Below are 18,672 nucleotides of genomic sequence, written 5' to 3'. Positions count from 1 at the left end.
AAATCTTCACTGGACAGAGGGTAGAGTGAGGAGAGGCAGGCCCATCTGCTCCATCTAGTGGCTGCCCAATATATTGCACCCTCTCCCCTAGACCGGAATGTTGTGCCTTTGTCTGAATTCAGTACAAGATTCCAGCTAGCACCCTTGGGGCTGCCCTGAAGGAGGCTAGCATGGACATAACTCTGCTTTTGGATGAATCCTGAACTAAAGAACTCATCTGCCCTCAAATAGTAAATGTAAAGGATAACGGACCCAATCTAAAGAGCTGGGCAGATCTTTCTACAGTATTGACTAATGTCAATATTTCTCCTTCAGTTAACATTACTTAACAAATAGATTGATTATACATCTTCAATTTGAGAGATTTTGCTGTATGCAAATTGGCTTGTGAGTCCTATTACAGCAGTTACTACAAAATGTACCCCACTAGATCAGACAGCTGAGGCAGTGATAGAGCCACCAAAATGCTGCATACTTAAAATATAATTTAATTTGTCAAATTCAGAATGGTAAAAATAGCTCTGAAAAATAACTACAACCAGAAATACAGCAATTCTTCCTGAGGCGGGGCAATAGGGAAAGTGCGACTGGTTTACATTGGCCAACTGACACCGGAGAGGCTCCAGGCCTCGTCCACCAGCTAAGGCCCCAAGACAGCGTTACTGCTCAGCTTCCGCAGATCCCAGTCCTGTCCCCTGCCCCTTTGAAATATCGGTCTCCTCCAACAAGGCCACTTGCTCAGGCGGGATCTAAGGAAGAAGAAAGAATTTGCACTTACTTGGCAACTTCCACATCCTAAAACACCTCGCAGCCATTGACCACATTCTTAATGAAGCACATGTGACAGCTAATTAGTTCATATAAACAGCAACATGATAACACCGGACAGGAAATTTTTTTGAAAGCGAAGCGTTGCTTCCTCGGAAGTATTTTTCGGTTAAGATAGACCACTTGAAGCTGAACAGAAATATAATTTCAGGCTACCTGTGTCACACCAATCTGAGGGAAACAAGAAATTAATAGTTCAACGAAGCCAAGATGTTTTGTTGATGATTTTCGTTGCAGGAAGTGAATCTTTGGTGACATGTTGCACTTGTATGCTTGAAGGATATTGTCAACCAGCTGCACGTAGTTGCTGCTCTGTCATTGCTAAGAAAATTTTCAACAACATCCTTGAATACCTTCTATGTGATTTTCTCCGGTCCCACTAGATCTTTGTATTCCCCATCATTGATGACCCGTTTGATTTATGGACCAACAAAAATGCCTTCCTTAATCTTGGCATCAGTTATTAGAACATAGAAATCTACGACACATTACAGGCCCTTCAGTCCACAATGTTGTGCCGACCAACTTTAGAAACTGTCTAGAATTACCCTACTTTGGGTATAAAATTAGCAACCAAGTCAAAGCCTGGGCTCCTCACATTTGTTATGCAACGTGTTCTGTCAATCTTTGAGCTTGGCTCAGAGGTTTTGTTAATAAGAGGAATCAAGCTCTGTCTTTGAGATTAAAGTGTATACTCGCCACAAATATAACAAGGTATCATGGCTGTTACAACATTGGCAAGATATTGTGCCATCACAAACATTGCTGAAAATACAAATACTTTATTTTGAGTACACACAATATGCTGTGCTCGTAGAGGATGTGCATTTTGAGCACAAACCAATATGCATGCAAAGGAACGGTGTGTACGCGATGTTTTAATAGTTTTTCTAAAACCTGTCCTGCCATGTACCATCCACCCCACCTACGCACGCCTGAACAAGATAGAAAACTTTTCAGCTTACATTGTGGGCAACATTTTAATTGAGTTGAATTATGAATTTCAATTAACAAATTTAGGCAATTTCAAAAAAATGGTGCGCGATAGGGCAACTTCATGGCAATTTGCATGATCAACAGCCCAGAATCCATAAGATACACCCAAATGTATTTAGGAAGCAAAATCTTTGTTGTCCAATGTAAGCTGCTTTTTACTTTGAAGTGAAGTTGCTTGAGGTATAAGCACTGAATTAAGTGGTGCTAATGAGCAGATTGAGGAACGAGGGATTAAATGCTGCAGGGGTTAGGTTGGAGAAGCTTTCTTCCCTATCAGCAAAATCATTTGAAAGGAGATTTGACAGAAGTGAACATGATCCCAGCAAGTTTCGACAGGATGCATGGAGGAAGGTGCTCTCCTCAGCAGGATGGCTCATCGTTCGGGGACATTCATTTAAAGCTTTGGGCAAAAATACATGATGAAAATGACGGCGACTTTTTAAAAAAAAATTTGTGTAGTTTGAGTTTAAAAATCACAAATGGTGGTGAAAATCGTGTGGTATTAGATGACTGATCCAAATTGACTAGTACAGCACATTAAAACACGATAGTGGTACCAATGTGCATTTCTTCAAAAGTTAAGCAAAGGCTTTTCATCTCTGTGAGCAGAGTTCAATCTGACTTGGAGTTGAACCCACCCTGAATTATGGCGATTTGTGAGTTGATCTTTACCAAGTTGTGTGGTCACAGATCACAGTTTTGCATGCCACCTACTGAAAAATAATTGCACACACTCACTCCATGGTACAACTCACCCACAACCCAAGTACTTAAGGTAGGGTGAGGAAGATGGGTTAGGATTGCACAGTGTGACCTTTACGTTGCATCGCCCCTGCCCTGGGAGTGTATGACAGAACAATGGAACTTCACTCCATATCCAACCCTTTTTGGTACAGAGGGAGCTATAGTCTGGTATCTAATCCATACTGTCCATGGACTGGGGTTTTGTGATTGGTCAGTATAGGAGATTATTCTCTCTCTGCACCCACCCCATGCAGGTGATCAATACAAACTCACCTACCTCATGCTTAAGGTAAGAGAGGAAAGTGTCCCATCCGATGGTTAGAAAATTCACATACAGGACGCGGTACTTCGGAGAGAGGAAGTAGAAGTTGATTATCTGTGCGGCAGGCCACACCATCCAATCCGCCTGGAAACGAGTTCAGTGAAATGTTAGTTTTGAAGCAGTGACCTTACATTGCACTGGTAAACATGGACAAGGCCAACAAGGGCAGCTGCCTCTCTCTCTCTATTGCTTTCTTATGATACATTCCCTCCTAGCGATGGCCAGAGCTGTCAATACCTATCGGGAGACTGGAGCTGTCCCTTGACCTTGGGGAAACAGTGTCATGGCTTCAGGCCCAGAGTGCAAAGAAAAGGGAGGAAACAATCCTTGGCTGTAGAAACACAGAGGAACTCTGCAAGACAACTGTTTATTCCCCTCCATAGATGCCACCTAATTTAGTGAGTTTCTCCACCATTTTACATGTGTTGTTCAAGATTTCCAGCATCTGCAGAATTTCTTGTGCTTTGCTGTACAAAGCTCTGGCCAGTGTGTGGCCAGCATTCACTCTGGGATAGCACATCTCAGTCAGTTTCAATTTCCCTCGGGAAAGGGGTAGAAGACTTTCGCTGAGACTCCAGAGGATTCAATTGCAAGGTGTGGTTGTGCTGAGTATACTCGTGTTCTCTCCGGTCGGGAAGATCTCACCGCACTGAAAGACACAGGTGAAGTGTGGAGGCAGAACCTCGTACTGCTGAGGGAAGACCAGAATGTGGGAACGGAGAGAAGAATTATCGAGGGTGGAGTGATACAAGGACACAGGGAGCAGGGAACCCCTCCAGTAGCTTCAATGTGAACGAAACAACAACACTACAAACTAGGAGGGGAGGTCATTTAAAACTGACATGCCTGGGAACCTCTCTCAGAAGGTGGGGGATCTTTGGAATTCTCCGCCCTTGGGTTGGGGGTGGGGGGGGGGTTGAGTTTGAAGGCTGGATTATTAGATAAATTTAAGGTGGAATTGATAAACATTGGAGGAACTGAGGAAAAGGCGTTACATTTAGCAATGATCAGCCATGATCACGTCAAAAGGCAGGACAGGTTCGAGGGGCTGAGTGGCCTATTCTCTTGTCTTCTGCACTGGGCTGGCGGAACAATTATGAATATGCCAACAAATAGGAGCAGGCTGCTGTGCCCGTTGAATACATTCCTTCAGGGTAATGACCAGGACTGAACTGACTAACCTCAACTTTACCTTCCTGCCCAGACCCCAGTCACATTTCACATACTTGTTTATCTATCAGGTTTCATAACTAAAAGACAGTTCAGAGATAACATTATCAAAGGGTGATTAAAGCAGTATGTAAAGCAAAAGAGCAGATAGGGATCAGCCTTCATCTTACCGAACACGGAACAGCCTCAGCTGGCTGAACGGCTTACGTTTCTGCGGCTGCAGCAGCCACGCCCAACTCACGGGCGAAGATGGCTCTCCCGGGAGGGACGGGAGCAGGATCTTTTGCTGCTTCCCAAGCCACAAGAGGGGACTGAAGGTGAACGTGACAGATCGGAGGCCAGTAGATGCAGCACTCACTGCAGGGTGGGGTTGGGGTTTATTGCCAGCTGCAGTGAGCCGACACGTAGGTAGGTGGTAGATTTATGATGCTGCACTCTCCCGAGGAGACAGCGAGCACCTTAAGACTTCGGAAGGGAGAAAGTAGAGGTCCATTAGCCAGTCCTCATTGGAGAATCAGAGCTGGAGGGGATCAATCAGTTACTTTAAATTCCTGGGTGTTACTATTTCAGAGTATCTGTCCTATAACCAGCATGTAAATGTAAATGCAAAGAAAGCACAACAGGACCTTAGGAATTTGCTGAGATTCGGCAAGACATCACAGACTTTGACAAACCTGTAGATGTGTAGTGGAAAGTGTATTGACTGGCTGCATCATGGCCGGGTATGCTTTTGAATGGAAAATCCTACAAAAGGTAGTGGATTTGGCCCAAGTACATCGTGGATAAAACCCTCCCAGCCGTGGAGCACATCTACATGAAACATTTTTGCAGGAAAGCAGCTCCATCGTCAGGGGTCCTCACCACACAAGCCCTGTTCTTTTCCCGCTGCTGCAATCGGGTAGAAGGTACAAGAGCCCAGGTCCAGGAACAGCTACTACCCCTCAACCATCAGGCGCTTCAACAAAAGGGGATAACGACACTCCCTTGCCCACCTGCTGAGATGTTTCCCAAACCAATGATCTCACTTTAAAGACTCTTTATCCTGTCATTTCATGTTCTAATTATTTTTGCTATTGATATTTGCATTTGCAGTTTGTTATTTTCTGCACTCCAGCTGACCTTTCACCGAATCTCATTACAGCTACTATTTTACAGATTTTCTGCGTAAGCCTGCAGGAAAAATAATCTCAGGGTTGTATGTGGTGACACACACGTACTCTGATAATAAAATTGACTTTGAAGTTTTCAAACTTTGAGCTGCAGACCTGAGAAACAAGCAGCCATGGAAGGATAAAAGACCAGGTTAATCTCTGACGTCGAACAACTTGCAGTGCCACTGCATTTCTCCCCCAAGCACGAGATGTTTCAAAGCACCTCACACCCCAGAAAGAAGAGCATGGTCACGAACAAAAACACACAAGACCCCAGAGCAATGTGACAGAGACCTTGCTACTCTGTTTTGGAGACAACTGCAATTCACAGTACTTACTGTGCAGTCTTAGGCACATGTGTAGATCTAAGGTGCCTAGGACTTTTGCACAATACTGTAATAATTTTATGTATTGCACTGTACTGCTGCCACAAAGGAAAAAAAAAACAAAGTTTGCTATATTTGTGACTGATGATAAACCAGATTCTGATATGGGTCTCTTATTGTGGACTGAGAGTGGGAAGGGGGCAGGGAGAGGGGAATCATGGTTGGGAAAAGGGGAAGGGAGAGGGGAGGGAGTGGGAAGCTCCAGAGAGACGTTCTGTAATGATCAATAAACCAATTATTTGGAATCAAATGACCTTGTCTGGTCTCTCAAGGCTAGGTGTGTCACCCCTGCCCCAGCTCTCCTTCTCTGCCGCCTGTCCCACACCCCTCCCGTGGTGCTCCACCCTCGCCATTCCCAACACATTTTGCTCCCGCCAGATTTACAAACACGCTGTCTGCTCCACGTTGACAAATACAGGTACTGTGCAAAAGTCTTAGGCACCCCAACTATATATATGCGCCCAAGACTTCTGCAAAGTACTGTAAATTCATCCTTGCCTTGTTCCAAACCACAGAAAGTGGGGGAGAGACAGAAATGCTTCAAACCGCAATTTGTAAACAGAGAACATTTTCTTCACAAGACGCAGATCTTTGATTCCATGACTGTACCTTGTAAAATTCCCAGAACTTGCTCCTGAATTCTCTCACGCATTCCACGGCACTGTGACCTTCCAACGTTCCCATTCCTGCCAGAACAGATTTTAACATTCCAGTCATTTGAACTGATCAATACCATCATTCCCCCACAAGAACCCCTAAACACCGGCCACGTGCTCAGGAGGAAGTGTCCTCCTGTTCCCTGCTGTCCCCTGTTGATGAACAGCTTTAAAATCATCCCCGAAGCATTCTGCTCCCATTTCACGGCTCATCCCCCTTGTTCCGGTCCATTAAACTTCATGAGCACATCAAAAGAATCCTCCCTCAGTCTTGACTATTGACTGAGTACAAAAGTAGTCCACCAAATTCTAACCAATACAAGCCCCAGTACTATTTATTACGGTAGGTTTGTTGTGTACCACCTCCTGCAAATCCCAGTTTCCCTAGATGTGATACATAAGCTGTAATAGATCTGTTCAAGTCTGAACTAGCCGGTAACTAACATTTTTAAAACCACATCACTTGGGACGTGCACCATGCAGACTTTGCATGTTCTCTCTGTGACTGCATTGGTTTTCTCCAAGAGACCTTGTTTCCTCCCACATCCCAAAGACCTGCGTTGGGAAATTAATTGGGCACTGTAAATTACCTTTGATAAACTGCCATTCATAAATGATAAAGATTAGCGTTTTTTGTCACGTGTACTTTGAAATATACAGTGAAATGTATTGTTTGTGTCAAAGACGAACACCGTCCGAGGTTGCACTGGGGACCGCCCAGGCGTGTCAACAAGCTTCTAGTGCCAACGTAGCATTCCCACAACTTAAGTTCTGTGGAATGTGGAAGGAAACCAGAGCATTCTGAGAAAACACATGTGGTCACAGGGAGAACATGCAAACTCCTTACACACAGCAGTGGGATTTGAACCCTGATCTTCAGATCACTGGGTCTGTAAAGCTTTACATGTTATTTTCCCTCTTCGCCATATCTCTCCCCCACCGTCCAGCGATTCTCCAAGGTTCTACCACCACCACGAATTTTAAGGGCAGCAGAGTATGTTTGGAGGAGATGCGAATGGGGGAGATACGGTGAAGAGGGAAATAAAATGGGATAAGCATGGGATCAGTGTAAATGGGTGCTTGACGGTCAAAACAGACTCAGTGGGCCAAAGGGCCTTTTTGTGACACTGTCGTGACTAACTGAGCCACAGAGAATGCACTGCAGATGATGGAAAGGCAGACACTGAGGAGAACTAAAGACAAACCCACTTCTGGAAGAATCCTCAGTAGAATCTCACTGAACTCAAACTACAAGGAGGATTTTCATTCCCTAAGTATCAAAGTCACCAGCAGAAGATTTAATACAGTTCCAATAGTTTTCTTCAACATTTTGGGTGTTAACAAATGGGTCTGTTGAATTATAGAGTATCTCAACTGACAAGAACGTGTGTATTTGGGCACTTTTACTGCTGATGTGGAAACCCAAACAGACTGTATTGTAAGATGGCTCTTACTAGAGACAACAGTGCTCATTCACACAGCTATCCTGACTTTACATTGGAGACTGGTTCCTGTTTGTATTAACTGGCTGTTACCGCCATAAAGCCTGAAAGATGTCATCTACCAAACAATCCTTGACCCTTGTGGACTAATTATTTTTTCACACACTTCCCACCAGTACATTTACTCAGTGTCAGGCATGTTGTAATCAATTCTGCTTGTTAAATGTACACGGTGTTGGTGAGAGCAGACCTGGAATTTTGTGTACAGCTTGGTTACCATGCTATAGGAAAGACGTCATTAAGGTGCAAAGAGTACAAAGAAAATTTACGAGAATCTTGCCAGGTCTGAGTTATAGAGAAGGGTTAGGCAGACTAGGACTAATGCTCGGAGTGTAGGACACACACACACATATATATATATATACATACATATACATATATATATATACACACATACATACACACATCTGTAAGGTGTGTCTATAATCATGAGAGGCATAGACAAAGCGAATGCACAGTTCTTTCCCCATGGAAAAGGAATCAAAAATTAGGGTTAGGGTGAGAACAGAATGATATAAAAGTGAAGCAAGGAACAGTTTCTTCATGTAGACGGGGAAGCAGGTATGAACATAGAACATAGAAATCTACAGCACATTACAGGCCCTTCGGCCCACAATGTTGCGCCGACCACGTAACCTTCTCTAGAAACTGCCTAGAATTTCCCTAGTGCATAGTCCTCTATTTTTCTAAGCTCCATGTACCTATCTAAGAGGCTCTTAAAAGACCCTATTGTATCCAATTCCACCACTGCCGCTGGCAGAACATTTCACACACCCATCACTCTCTGTGTGAAAAACTTACCCCTGACATTTCCAAGCACCTTAAAACTACGCCCCCTCATGCTAGCCATTTCAGCCCTGGGGAAAAGCCTCTGGCTATCCACACGATTAATGCCCCTCATCATCTTGTACACCTCTACCAGGTCACCTATCACCCTCCATTGCTCCAAGGAGAAAAGGTCAAGTTTACTCAACCTACTCTCATAAGGTACGCACTCCAATCCAGGCAATATCTTTGTAAATCTCCTCTGCACTCTCTCTATGGTATCAACATCCTTCCTGTAGTGAGATGACCAGAATTGAACACAGTACTCCAAGTGGGGTCTGACCAAGGTCTTATATAGCTGTAACATCACCTCACAGCTCTTGAACTCAGTCCCATGGTTGATGGATACCAACACACCGTACGCCTTCTTAACAAGTGTCAACCTGCGCTTGAAGACACTGATCTCTCAGATCCTCCACACTGCCAAGAGCTTTACTATTAATACTATATTGTGTCTTCAAATTTGACCTACCAAAATGAACCACTTCACACTTATCTGGGTTGAACTCCATCTGCCACTTCTCAGCCCAGTTTTACATCCTATCAATGTCCTGCTGTAACCTCTGACAACCCTCCACACTATCCATAACACCCCAACCTTGTGTGTCATCAGCAAACTTACTAACCCATCCCTCCACTTCCTCATCCAAGTCATTTATAAAATTCACAAAGAGGTGTCCCAGAACAGATCCCTGCAGAACACCACTGGTCACCGACCTCCATGCAGAATACGAACCATCTAAAACCTTTTGTCTTCTGTGGGCAAGTCAATTCTGGATCCACAAAGCAAGGTCTCCTTGGATCCCAGGCCTCATTACTTTCTGAAGGAGCCTTGAATGAGGAACCTTATCAAATGCCTTACTGAAATCCATATACACTACATCCACTGCTCTACCTTCATCAATGCGTTTTATGTCTTCAAAGAATTTGATCAGGCTTGTAAGGCACGACCTGCCCTTGACAAAGCCATGCTGACTATCCAAATGCCCATAAATCCTGCCTCTCGGGATCTTCTCCAACGACTTACCAACCACTGAAGTCAGACGCACTGATCTATAATTTCCTGGGTTATCTCTAGTCCCTTTCTTGAACAAGGGAATAATATCTGTAACCCTCCAATCCTCCGGTACTTCTCCAATCCCTACTGATGATGTAAAGATCATCATAAGAGGCTCAGCATCTCCTCCCTTGCTTCTCACAGTAGTCTGGCGTACATCTCATCCAGTCCCAGTGACTAATCCAACTTAATGCTCTTCAAAAGTTCCAGCACATCCTGTTTTTTAATGTCTATATGCTCAAGCATTTCAGTCTGCTGTAAGTCATCCCCACAATTGCCAAGGTATTTTTCCCTGGTGAATACTGAAGCAAAGTTTTCATTAAGTACCTTCGCTACCTCCTCCAACTCCATGCACGTTTCCACTATTGCAACCGATTGGTCCTATCCTCACATGGCTCATCCTCTTGCTCTTCACATACTAGTAGAATGACTTGGGGTTTTCCTTAATCCTGCTCACCAAGGCCTTCTCATGGCCCCTTCTGGTTCTCCTAATTCCATTCTTAAACTCCTTCATAGCAACCTTACAATTTTCTAGAGCTCTAACGGTACCTAGCTTCTTGAACCTTTTATAAGATTTTCTTTTCTTCTTAATTAGATTTTACTACATTAACTACATCTTTTGTACACCATGGTTCTTTAACTCGACCATCCTTTCCCTGCCTCAATGGAACACACCTATTGCAGAAGTCCATGCAAATGTTTCCCGAACATTTGCCACATTTCTGCCTTGCATTTCCTTGAACATCTGCTCCCAAGTTCCTGCCTAATAGCATCCTATTTTCCCCCAACCTAATTTAATGTTTTCCCAAATTTTCTGCTCCTATCCCTATCCAGCGTTATGGTGAAGGAGATAGAGTTGTGGTCACTACCTCCAAAATGCTCTCCCACTGAGATACCTGACACCTGACCAGGTTCATTTCCCAATACCAGATCAAGTACAGCTTCTCCTCTAGTTGACTTATTTACATATTGCATCAAGAAATCTTCCTGAACAGACCTAACAAACTCTACCCCATCCAAACCCCTTACACTAAGGAGATGCCAATTAATAGGAAAGTTAAAATCTCCCATCAGAACAACCCTACTATTATTGCACTGTTCCAGAATCTGCCTCCCTATCTGATCCTCAATATATGGGGGGTGGAGGGCGTCTATAAAAAAAAACACCCAGTAGAGTTATTGCCCCTTTTCTGTTTCTGACTTCCTCCAACACTGACCTAGTAGACCATCCCTCCATGACCTTCTCCTTTTCTGCAGCCGTGACACTGTTCCTAATTAGCAATGTCGCACCCCCACTTTTGCCTCCCTCTGTTCTTTTTGAAACATACAGAACGAGCTGTCATAGTGGTTGAGGCAGGAACAGTAACAACATTTCAGCTGGAGATGTTTGAGAGCTCCTAGGTGTAAAACATCACCGATAGACTGTCCTGGTCCAACCACGCAGACACAATGGCGAAGAAAGCATAGCAATACCTCAAAAAGTTAGGGAAATTCAGCATTCCCCGATGACTCTCAGCAAACATTGCAGATGCAGCATAGAAAGCAGTCTATCTGAATGCATCACAGCTTGGTAGCCTGCCCAAGACGCAAGAAATAGTGCAAAGTTGAGAACACCCAGTCTATCACGGAAACCAGATACCCTTCATGGACTTTTCTTGCTGCCTCAGGGTCATCAAAGAATCGGAATCAGGTTTAATATCACTAGCATACGTGGTGAAATTTGTTGTTTTGCAGTAGCAGTACATTCCAATGCAAAATAACTCCTACAGGCTCTCTTCTCCCCCCCCCCCCACCCCAACTTCCATCAGGCAGAAGAGATAAAATATTGAAAACAAGCCTGCAAACTTCCATCAGTCCCGTGACTAGATCTCCCGTCGATGGTGATCAACTCTTGACTTCACAGTCTATCTTGTCACAGCCCTTGCACCCCATTTTGCTGCCTCCACTGCATTTCCTCTGACTGCACCACTCTCATTCTGCATTCTGCTATTGCTTTTCCCCTTGACCTACCTCGATACACTGACATCATGAAATGATTTGCCTAACGGCATGCAAAACAAAGCCGTTTACTGTATCTCAGTGCACGTGACAATAGTAAACCAAGAATAAAAAGGCATTTGTAGGGGTACATGGTTCAGAGGGATACGAGCAAAACGAAGGCAAATGGGAATGGCTCAGAAGGACATCTGAGTAGGCATGGACAAGATGGGCTGAAGGGTACACTCTGTGTGGCTTAGTTTGTTTTACGTGGTGTCGGGTACAGAAAGTTGGTACCACTGCAGCCTCTATCCCCACAATCTTTGTCATGATTGGGTAGTTTAGAAACTGCAGCTGCTCCTCCCATTGTTCAGCTACCCAATGTTGAGATTCAAATAGTTAGCGTGGACAGACGGTGATGTCTGAGATAACGGCATGAATTCTCTGGACATGAGGCATTGTTACGCTTACCAAAGAAGTAGATGAAGCCGAAGATGGGTGAAGCAATGAGCTGGTCCAGCAGCACCTTCTTCAACACCACGGTCGCGGTCCGTCCCGGGAACCGCCCGTCCAGTGCCTTGTACCAGAAGTGCCCAAAGGGGCCGATTAAACAACCCGTGGCAAACATGCGCCCTGGGGAAAGAGGGAAGGAGCACACCACAATGAGCATGGCTAAAATCACTTGCTCACGCACACTGATGGCCATTTTCCAATAGCTTGTCCCAGTCCGACCACAAAGATGCTGTGGCCAAAGCACACCAAGCCCTCAGAAGGCCAAGCGTGTTTGGCATGACCCCTGATGAGCCTCACCCAATTTTACAGATGCACCATAGAAAGCATCCAATCAGGATGCACCATAGAAAGCATCCAATCAGGATGCACCATAGCTTGATATGGCAACTGCTCTGCCCAAGACCGTGGGAAGCGGCTGGATCACTGGCGTGTCTTCCCGTTTGCTATACCAGCCACCTCTGTCTTTCCACAGATGCCCCCTGACCTGCTTCATTCCCTTCCCGACAGCATTTTCAGCTTTTACTTTTAATTTCAGATTTCCAGATCTTCAGCTTGATTGATTTTCTAAACCTAGTACCAGAATATTGTCTTGTGGGAGGCGTGGCTTATTCTGATGGTCGAAAGTGGCTTCTGTCGTGATTGGCTAGTTTAGAAACTGCAGCTGCTCTTCCCACTGGTTAGCTACCTAATGTCGAGTTTCAAATATCCTGGGTACATAGAGAGCACGTGTGTGAGGCTTTTTCTCTCTCCTCATAGAACCATAGAACATTACAGCACAGAAACAGGCCTTTTGGCCCTTCTTGGCTGTGCCAAACCATTTTTCTGCCTAGTCCCACTGACCTGCACCTGGACCATGTCCCTCCGTACCCCTCTCATCCATGTACCTGTCCAAGTTTTACTTAAATGTTAAAAGTGAGCCTGTATTTACCACTTCATCTGGCAGCTCATTCCACACTCCCACCACTCTCTCTATGAAGAAGCCCCCTCCAATGTTCCCTTTAAACTTTTCCCCCCTTCCCCCTTAACCAATGTCCTCTGGTTTTTTCCTCCCCTAACCTCAGTGGAAAAAGCCTGCTTGCATTCACTCTATATATACCCATAATAATTTTATACACCTCTATCAAGTCTCCCCTCATTCTTCTATGCTTCAGAGAATAAAGTCCTAACCTATTCAACCTTTCTCGGTAACTCAGCTTCTCAAGTCCCGGCAACATCCTTGTAAACCTTCTCTGCACTCTTTCAACCTCATTAATATCCTTCCTGTAATTCAGTCACCAAAACTGCACACAATACTCCAAATTCAGCCTCACCAATGCCTTATACAACATATACTCAATACTTTGATTTATAAAGGCCAATATACCAAAAGCTCTCTTTACTACCCTATCTACCCGTGATGCTACTTTTAGGGAATTTTGTATCTGTATTCCCAGATCCCTCTGTTCTACTGCACTCCTCGGTGCCCTACCATTTACCTTGTATGTTCTACCTTGGTTTTTCCTTCCAAAGTGCAATACCTCACTCCTGTCTGTATTAAACTCCATCCGCCATTTTTCAGTCCATTTTTGCAGCTGGTCCAGATCCCTCTGCAAGCTTTGAAAACCTTCCTCACTGTCCACTACACCTCCAATCCTTGTATCATCAGCAAATTTGCTGATCCAATTTACCACATTATCATCCAGATCATTGATATAGATGACAAATAACAATGGACCCAGCACTGATCCCTGTGGCACACCACTAGTCACAGGCCTCCACACAGAGAAGCAATCCTCCACTACCACTCTCTGACTTCTCCCATTGAGCCAATGTCTAATCCAATTTACTACCTCACCATGTACACCTAGCGACTGAATCTTCCTAACTAACCTCCCATGGGGGACCTTGTCAAAGGCCTTACTGAAGTCCACGTAGACAACATCCACTGCCTTTCCTTCACCCACTTTCCTGGTAACCTCCTCAAAACGTGACCTACCACGCACAAAGCTGTGTTGACTCTCCCTATCCAAATACTTGTAGATCCTAGTTCTTAGTACTCCTTCCAATAATTTACCTACTACCGACGTCAAACTTACTGGCCTATAATTTCCCGGATTAATTTTAGAGCCTTTTTTAAACAACGGAACAACATGAGCTATCCTCCAAACCTCTGGCACCTCACCCGTAGATACCGACATTTTAAATATATCTGCCAGGGCCCCTGCAATTTCAAAACTAGTCTCCTTCAAGGTCCGAGGGAATACCCTGTCAGGTCTACTCTAATTTGCCTCAAGATAGCAAGCACCTCCTCCTCTTCAATCTGTATAGGTTCCATGACCTCCCTGCTTGTTTGCCTTATTTCCATTGACTCCATGCCAGTTTCCTTAGTAAATACAGACGCAAAAAACCATTTAAGATCTCCTCCATTTCTTTTGGTTCCATACATAACCGACTGATCTTCAAGAGGACTAATTTTATCCCTTACTATCATTTTGCTCTTAATATACCTGTAGAAGCTCTCAGGATTATCCTTCACCTTGACTGCCAAAGCTACCTCATGTCTTCTTTTAGCCCTCCTGATTTCTTTCTTTTTTTTTGCACTTTTTATACTCCTCAAGTACCTTATTTGCTCCGTTTCCTATACATGTCATACATCTCTCTCTTCTTCTTTATCAGAGTTCCAATATCCCTAGAGAACCAAGGTTCCTTATCCTTATTCACTTTGCCTTTAATCCTGACAGAAACATACAAACTCTGCACTCTCAAAATTTCTCCTTTGAAGGCCTCCCATTTACCAACGACATCCTTGCCAGAGAACAACCTGTCCCAATCCACCCTTTTTAGATCATTTCTCATTTCTTCAAATTTGGCCTTTTTCCAGTTTAGAACCTCAACCCGAGGACCAGATCTATCTTTAGCCATGATCAAGTTGAAACTAATGGTGTTATGATCACTGGAACCAAAGTGTTCCCCTACACACACTTCCGTCACCTGCCCTAACTCATTTCCTAATAGGAGATCTAATATTGCATCCTCTCTAGTCGGTACCTCTATATATTGATTTAGAAAACTTTCCTGCACACATTTTACAAACTCTAACCCGTCTAGACCTTTAACAGTATGGGAGTCCCAATCAATATGTGGAAAATTAAAATCCTCTACTATCACAACTTTACGTCTCCTGCAGTTGTCTGCTATCTCTCTGCAGATTTGCTCCTCCAATTCTCGCTGACTATTGGGTGGTATATAATACAACCCCATTAATGTGGTCATACCTATCCTGTTTCTCAGCTCCACCCATATGGCCTCAGTAGACAAGCCCTCTAATCTGTCCTGCCTGAGCACTGCTGTAACATTTTCCCTGACTAGCAATGCCACTCCCCACCCTTCATCCCTCTGCCTCTATCACGTCTGAAACATCGGAACCCTGGAACATTAAGCTGCCAGTCCTGCCCCTCCTGTAGCCAAGTTTCACTAATGGCTAAAATGTCATAATTCCACATGTCAATCCAGGCCCTCAGCTCGTCAGCCTTCCCCACAATACTCCTCGCATTGAAATAGATACACCTCAAGATTATTACCACCACACACAACCCTTCTATTTGTGACTTTGCATGAAACTGTAACATAATTTATTTTCACCCCCGCTCCACTATCTACTCTGGCACTATGGTTCCCATCCTCCTGCAAATCCATTTTAAAGCCTCCCCAATGGCACTAACAAAGCTCCCTGCAAGGATATTGGTCCCCCTGTAGTTCAGGTGTAACCCGTCTCTCTTGTACAGGTCCCACCTGCCCCAGAACAGGTCCCAATGATCCTGAAATCTGAAACCCTGCCCCCTACACCAATTCCTCAGCCACATGTTCATCCTCCAGGGCATTCTATTCTTACCCTCACTGGCACGTGGCACAGGTAGCAATCCTGTTCTTTAACTTGAGGATCCGCTCTAACTTCCTACCAAGCTCTCTATACTCATTCTTCAGGACCTCTTCACTCTTTCTTTCTATGTCATTGGTACCGACGTGTACCACGACATCTGGCTGCTCACCCTCCCATTTCAGAATGCTGTGCACGCGATCAGAGCCATCCCTGACCCTGGCACCCGGGAGGCAATAAACCATCCGGGAGTCTCTGTCACGACCACAGAACCTCCTGTCTGTACGTCTAACTATCGAGTCCCCTATCACTACTGGCATTGCAGAACCAGACTCAGTGCCAGAGATCCGGCTGCCGCAGCTTGTCCCAGGTAAGCCATCCCCACCAACAGTATCCAAATCGGTACACTTGTTGTTGAGGGGAATGGCCACAGGGGAGCCCTGCTCTGCCTGCCCTTTCCCCTTCCCTCGCCTGACGGTAACCCAATTACCTGCACGCTGCTCCTTTGGCGTAACTGTCTCCCTGTAGCCACTATCTATAAACTCCTCATTCTCCCGAATGATCAGGAGGTCATCCAGCTCCCTAATGCGGTCTGTTAGGAGCTGCAGCTGGATGCACCTCTTGCAGGTGTCAATGTCAGGGACACCGGAGCTCTCCCTGACTTCCCACATCCACACCTACAACTAGCCTTGGTCTTGCTGACACTGAGTGAGCAGTTGTTGTCACGACACCACTCAGCCAAATTTTCAATCTGCCCCGTCTGCTGATTTATCAGCACAACAGTGATTTCATCAGAGAACTAGATTATGGTCTGGTGATCCAAATAGACAGTATTACATTGCTAACGAGAATGCAGATGCTGGAAGTCCGAGCAACACACACAAACTGCTGGAGGAACTCAGCAGGCCAGGCAGCTTCTATGGAAAAGACCGAAGGGTCTCGGCCCAAAACGTCGACTGTATTCTTTTTCCACAGATGCTGCCTGGCTTGCCGAATTCCTCCTGCATTTTGTGTGCGTTGACAGTATTACATGGCTGTTCACAAGCTGGCCGCCCCGGTTCATCTATCACACCACTGGCTAAATTTCAGAAGTTCATTCCTTACCTGTCCGAGACCAATCCCGCTGGTAGGTAGCATTCCGCCGCATTTCCCGGGTTTGCTGGATAATGTCGCCCACTGCCATCAGACCCCCACAGCTAACGGTGTTGGTTAAAAGCAGAAATCTGCCACTAAATAGGGGCTTCCAGTAGCCGAGCAGGCGCACAAATAGTCTTCGATTTGGGGGCACCGCCATCCTGGGTACCAAGGAGAGTTGTGGGGGGGGGGGTGAAGATCAAAACCAAATGCTCAGACACTGAAGACCCTGCCTGACAGCAGTTGTTGCCTCTCTCAAAACAATATCCTACTGTTGATGGTACCTTCCAACCTCCATTTTGAGTTGCTCAATGTCACCCTGGAACTTTGCGCCCACAAACTGCGACCAACTATCTGGCCAACTACCGTCCACAGCATCAACTGCAGGTTGCAATCTAGCCTTGGTAAATTTGACAACTGCAAGCAGTCAATCCGTAGATTAAATATTTAATCTTTATTGCTAATGGTTGTGTTCTATGAACGTACAATTAAAATTCTTTCTTGGTGATAAAATGCTTTGGCAAGCACGGTCAGCACATGATCCCGTGAAACCCCTACACCGAGATTCAAACAAAGCGGATTTGGAATTAATCCTGGGCCTCAGCGAAAGAGACTGCGAGTCTCAAGACGTTCCTGGGCAGCTGCAAAGATGCTTTACACGGCCAATCTTTCTGAGCCTCAATCTGCCACCACAAGCTCAGAGTTCACTCTTCGCCTGCTTGTTTCCCTCTCTCTTTATCCTTGCCTCAATTCACACACGTTACCGCCTTCCTTCCCTATCCAATTTAATACACTCGCTATCTCCGGATTTTCTTTCGTTGCGTCTCCCTATTCCGAACAAAGATCACCTTCCCCCCCCCCCCCCCAAAAAAAAATCTTACAAACGGACGAATTCCTATTTCGGCCCCAATGGGTCTGCTTCGACTTTGACTCCTTTCACTGTATCCTCGATCGCTTGCTCTGCGTACCCACCTCGCTGCTGCTCACTCCCCCGTCACTTTGCTCGATTCTCCACCTGCCGGGCTCTCTCTCACCATTTCCACATTTAACAGCGTCTTCCCAATTCTCTCTCTCCCTTTTCCATCTGAATCCGGAATCACATGGCTTCAGTTCCGGAAGGACGCCGCCCTCTGACCAATATAATCACAGCTTTGCCTTGATTGATGCAAGGATTAGCCAATGAACAGGCGGCACTGCCATGTTTTACCGGCTTTCTTCCCCAATGACACTTTGACAGAGGAGCGTGCTTTGTTACGCACGGCTGTTCCACCTCAATTAACATTTAAATAACTGCTGGAAGGGAGTCATCCCGTTGTCCGGGTACGTCAGCGACTAACATTTAAGGCAGTCATTTGCTTAAATGTTATAAAACATTATTATTGATTAATTTAATGAATGAAGTGATTGGTTTTGGCGAAAAACAGTATAAATCTGCTGAAACACACACAAAATGCTGGAGGAACTCGGCAGGCCAGGCAGCATCTATGGAAAAGAGAACAGTCGACGTTTCGGGCCGAGACCCTTCGGCAGGACAGAGTCTACAGATACACAGGGA

The 18,672-nt window shown here is 45.1% G+C and overlaps 1 protein-coding gene across 3 annotated transcripts; it reads right to left on the bottom strand.

Moving 5' to 3' along the window:
• Window positions 1-467: 467 nt before the first annotated feature.
• On the bottom strand, window positions 468-18,232 carry mpv17l2 (MPV17 mitochondrial inner membrane protein like 2). Of its 3 annotated transcripts, none has more exons than XM_073068544.1 (6): window positions 18,090-18,232; window positions 17,088-17,278; window positions 12,086-12,247; window positions 6,207-6,283; window positions 2,846-2,974; window positions 468-749 (listed from the first exon to the last, which is right to left on the bottom strand). In XM_073068544.1, the coding sequence occupies exons 2-6, from the start codon at window positions 17,275-17,277 to the stop codon at window positions 660-662; spliced, it is 648 nt and encodes a 215-aa protein (XP_072924645.1). In that variant the 5' UTR covers window position 17,278; window positions 18,090-18,232; the 3' UTR covers window positions 468-659. The 3 variants fall into 3 exon arrangements, with proteins under 3 accessions (XP_072924645.1, XP_072924646.1, XP_072924644.1); XM_073068545.1 differs by having other exon boundaries at window positions 2,842-2,974; window positions 18,152-18,230; XM_073068543.1 differs by having other exon boundaries at window positions 18,152-18,230.
• Window positions 18,233-18,672: the final 440 nt, after the last annotated feature.

This window comes from Hemitrygon akajei, chromosome 16, assembly GCF_048418815.1.
Source record: "Hemitrygon akajei chromosome 16, sHemAka1.3, whole genome shotgun sequence".
NCBI lineage: Eukaryota > Metazoa > Chordata > Chondrichthyes > Myliobatiformes > Dasyatidae > Hemitrygon > Hemitrygon akajei.
The sequence above is the reverse complement of the archived record's forward strand: the minus strand, read 5'-3'. Positions and strand labels throughout refer to the sequence as shown.

Bases quoted from the DNA above. Each gene is read 5' to 3' on its own strand.
- mpv17l2 (XM_073068543.1), bottom strand. The intron at 12,248-17,087 runs GTAAGGAATGAA...CTCTTTCCCCAG, and splicing joins GCGGGATTGGTCTCGGACAG to GGCGCATGTTTGCCACGGGT. The intron at 2,975-6,206 runs GTACAGTCATGG...ACTCGTTTCCAG, and splicing joins AGTTCTGGGAATTTTACAAG to GCGGATTGGATGGTGTGGCC.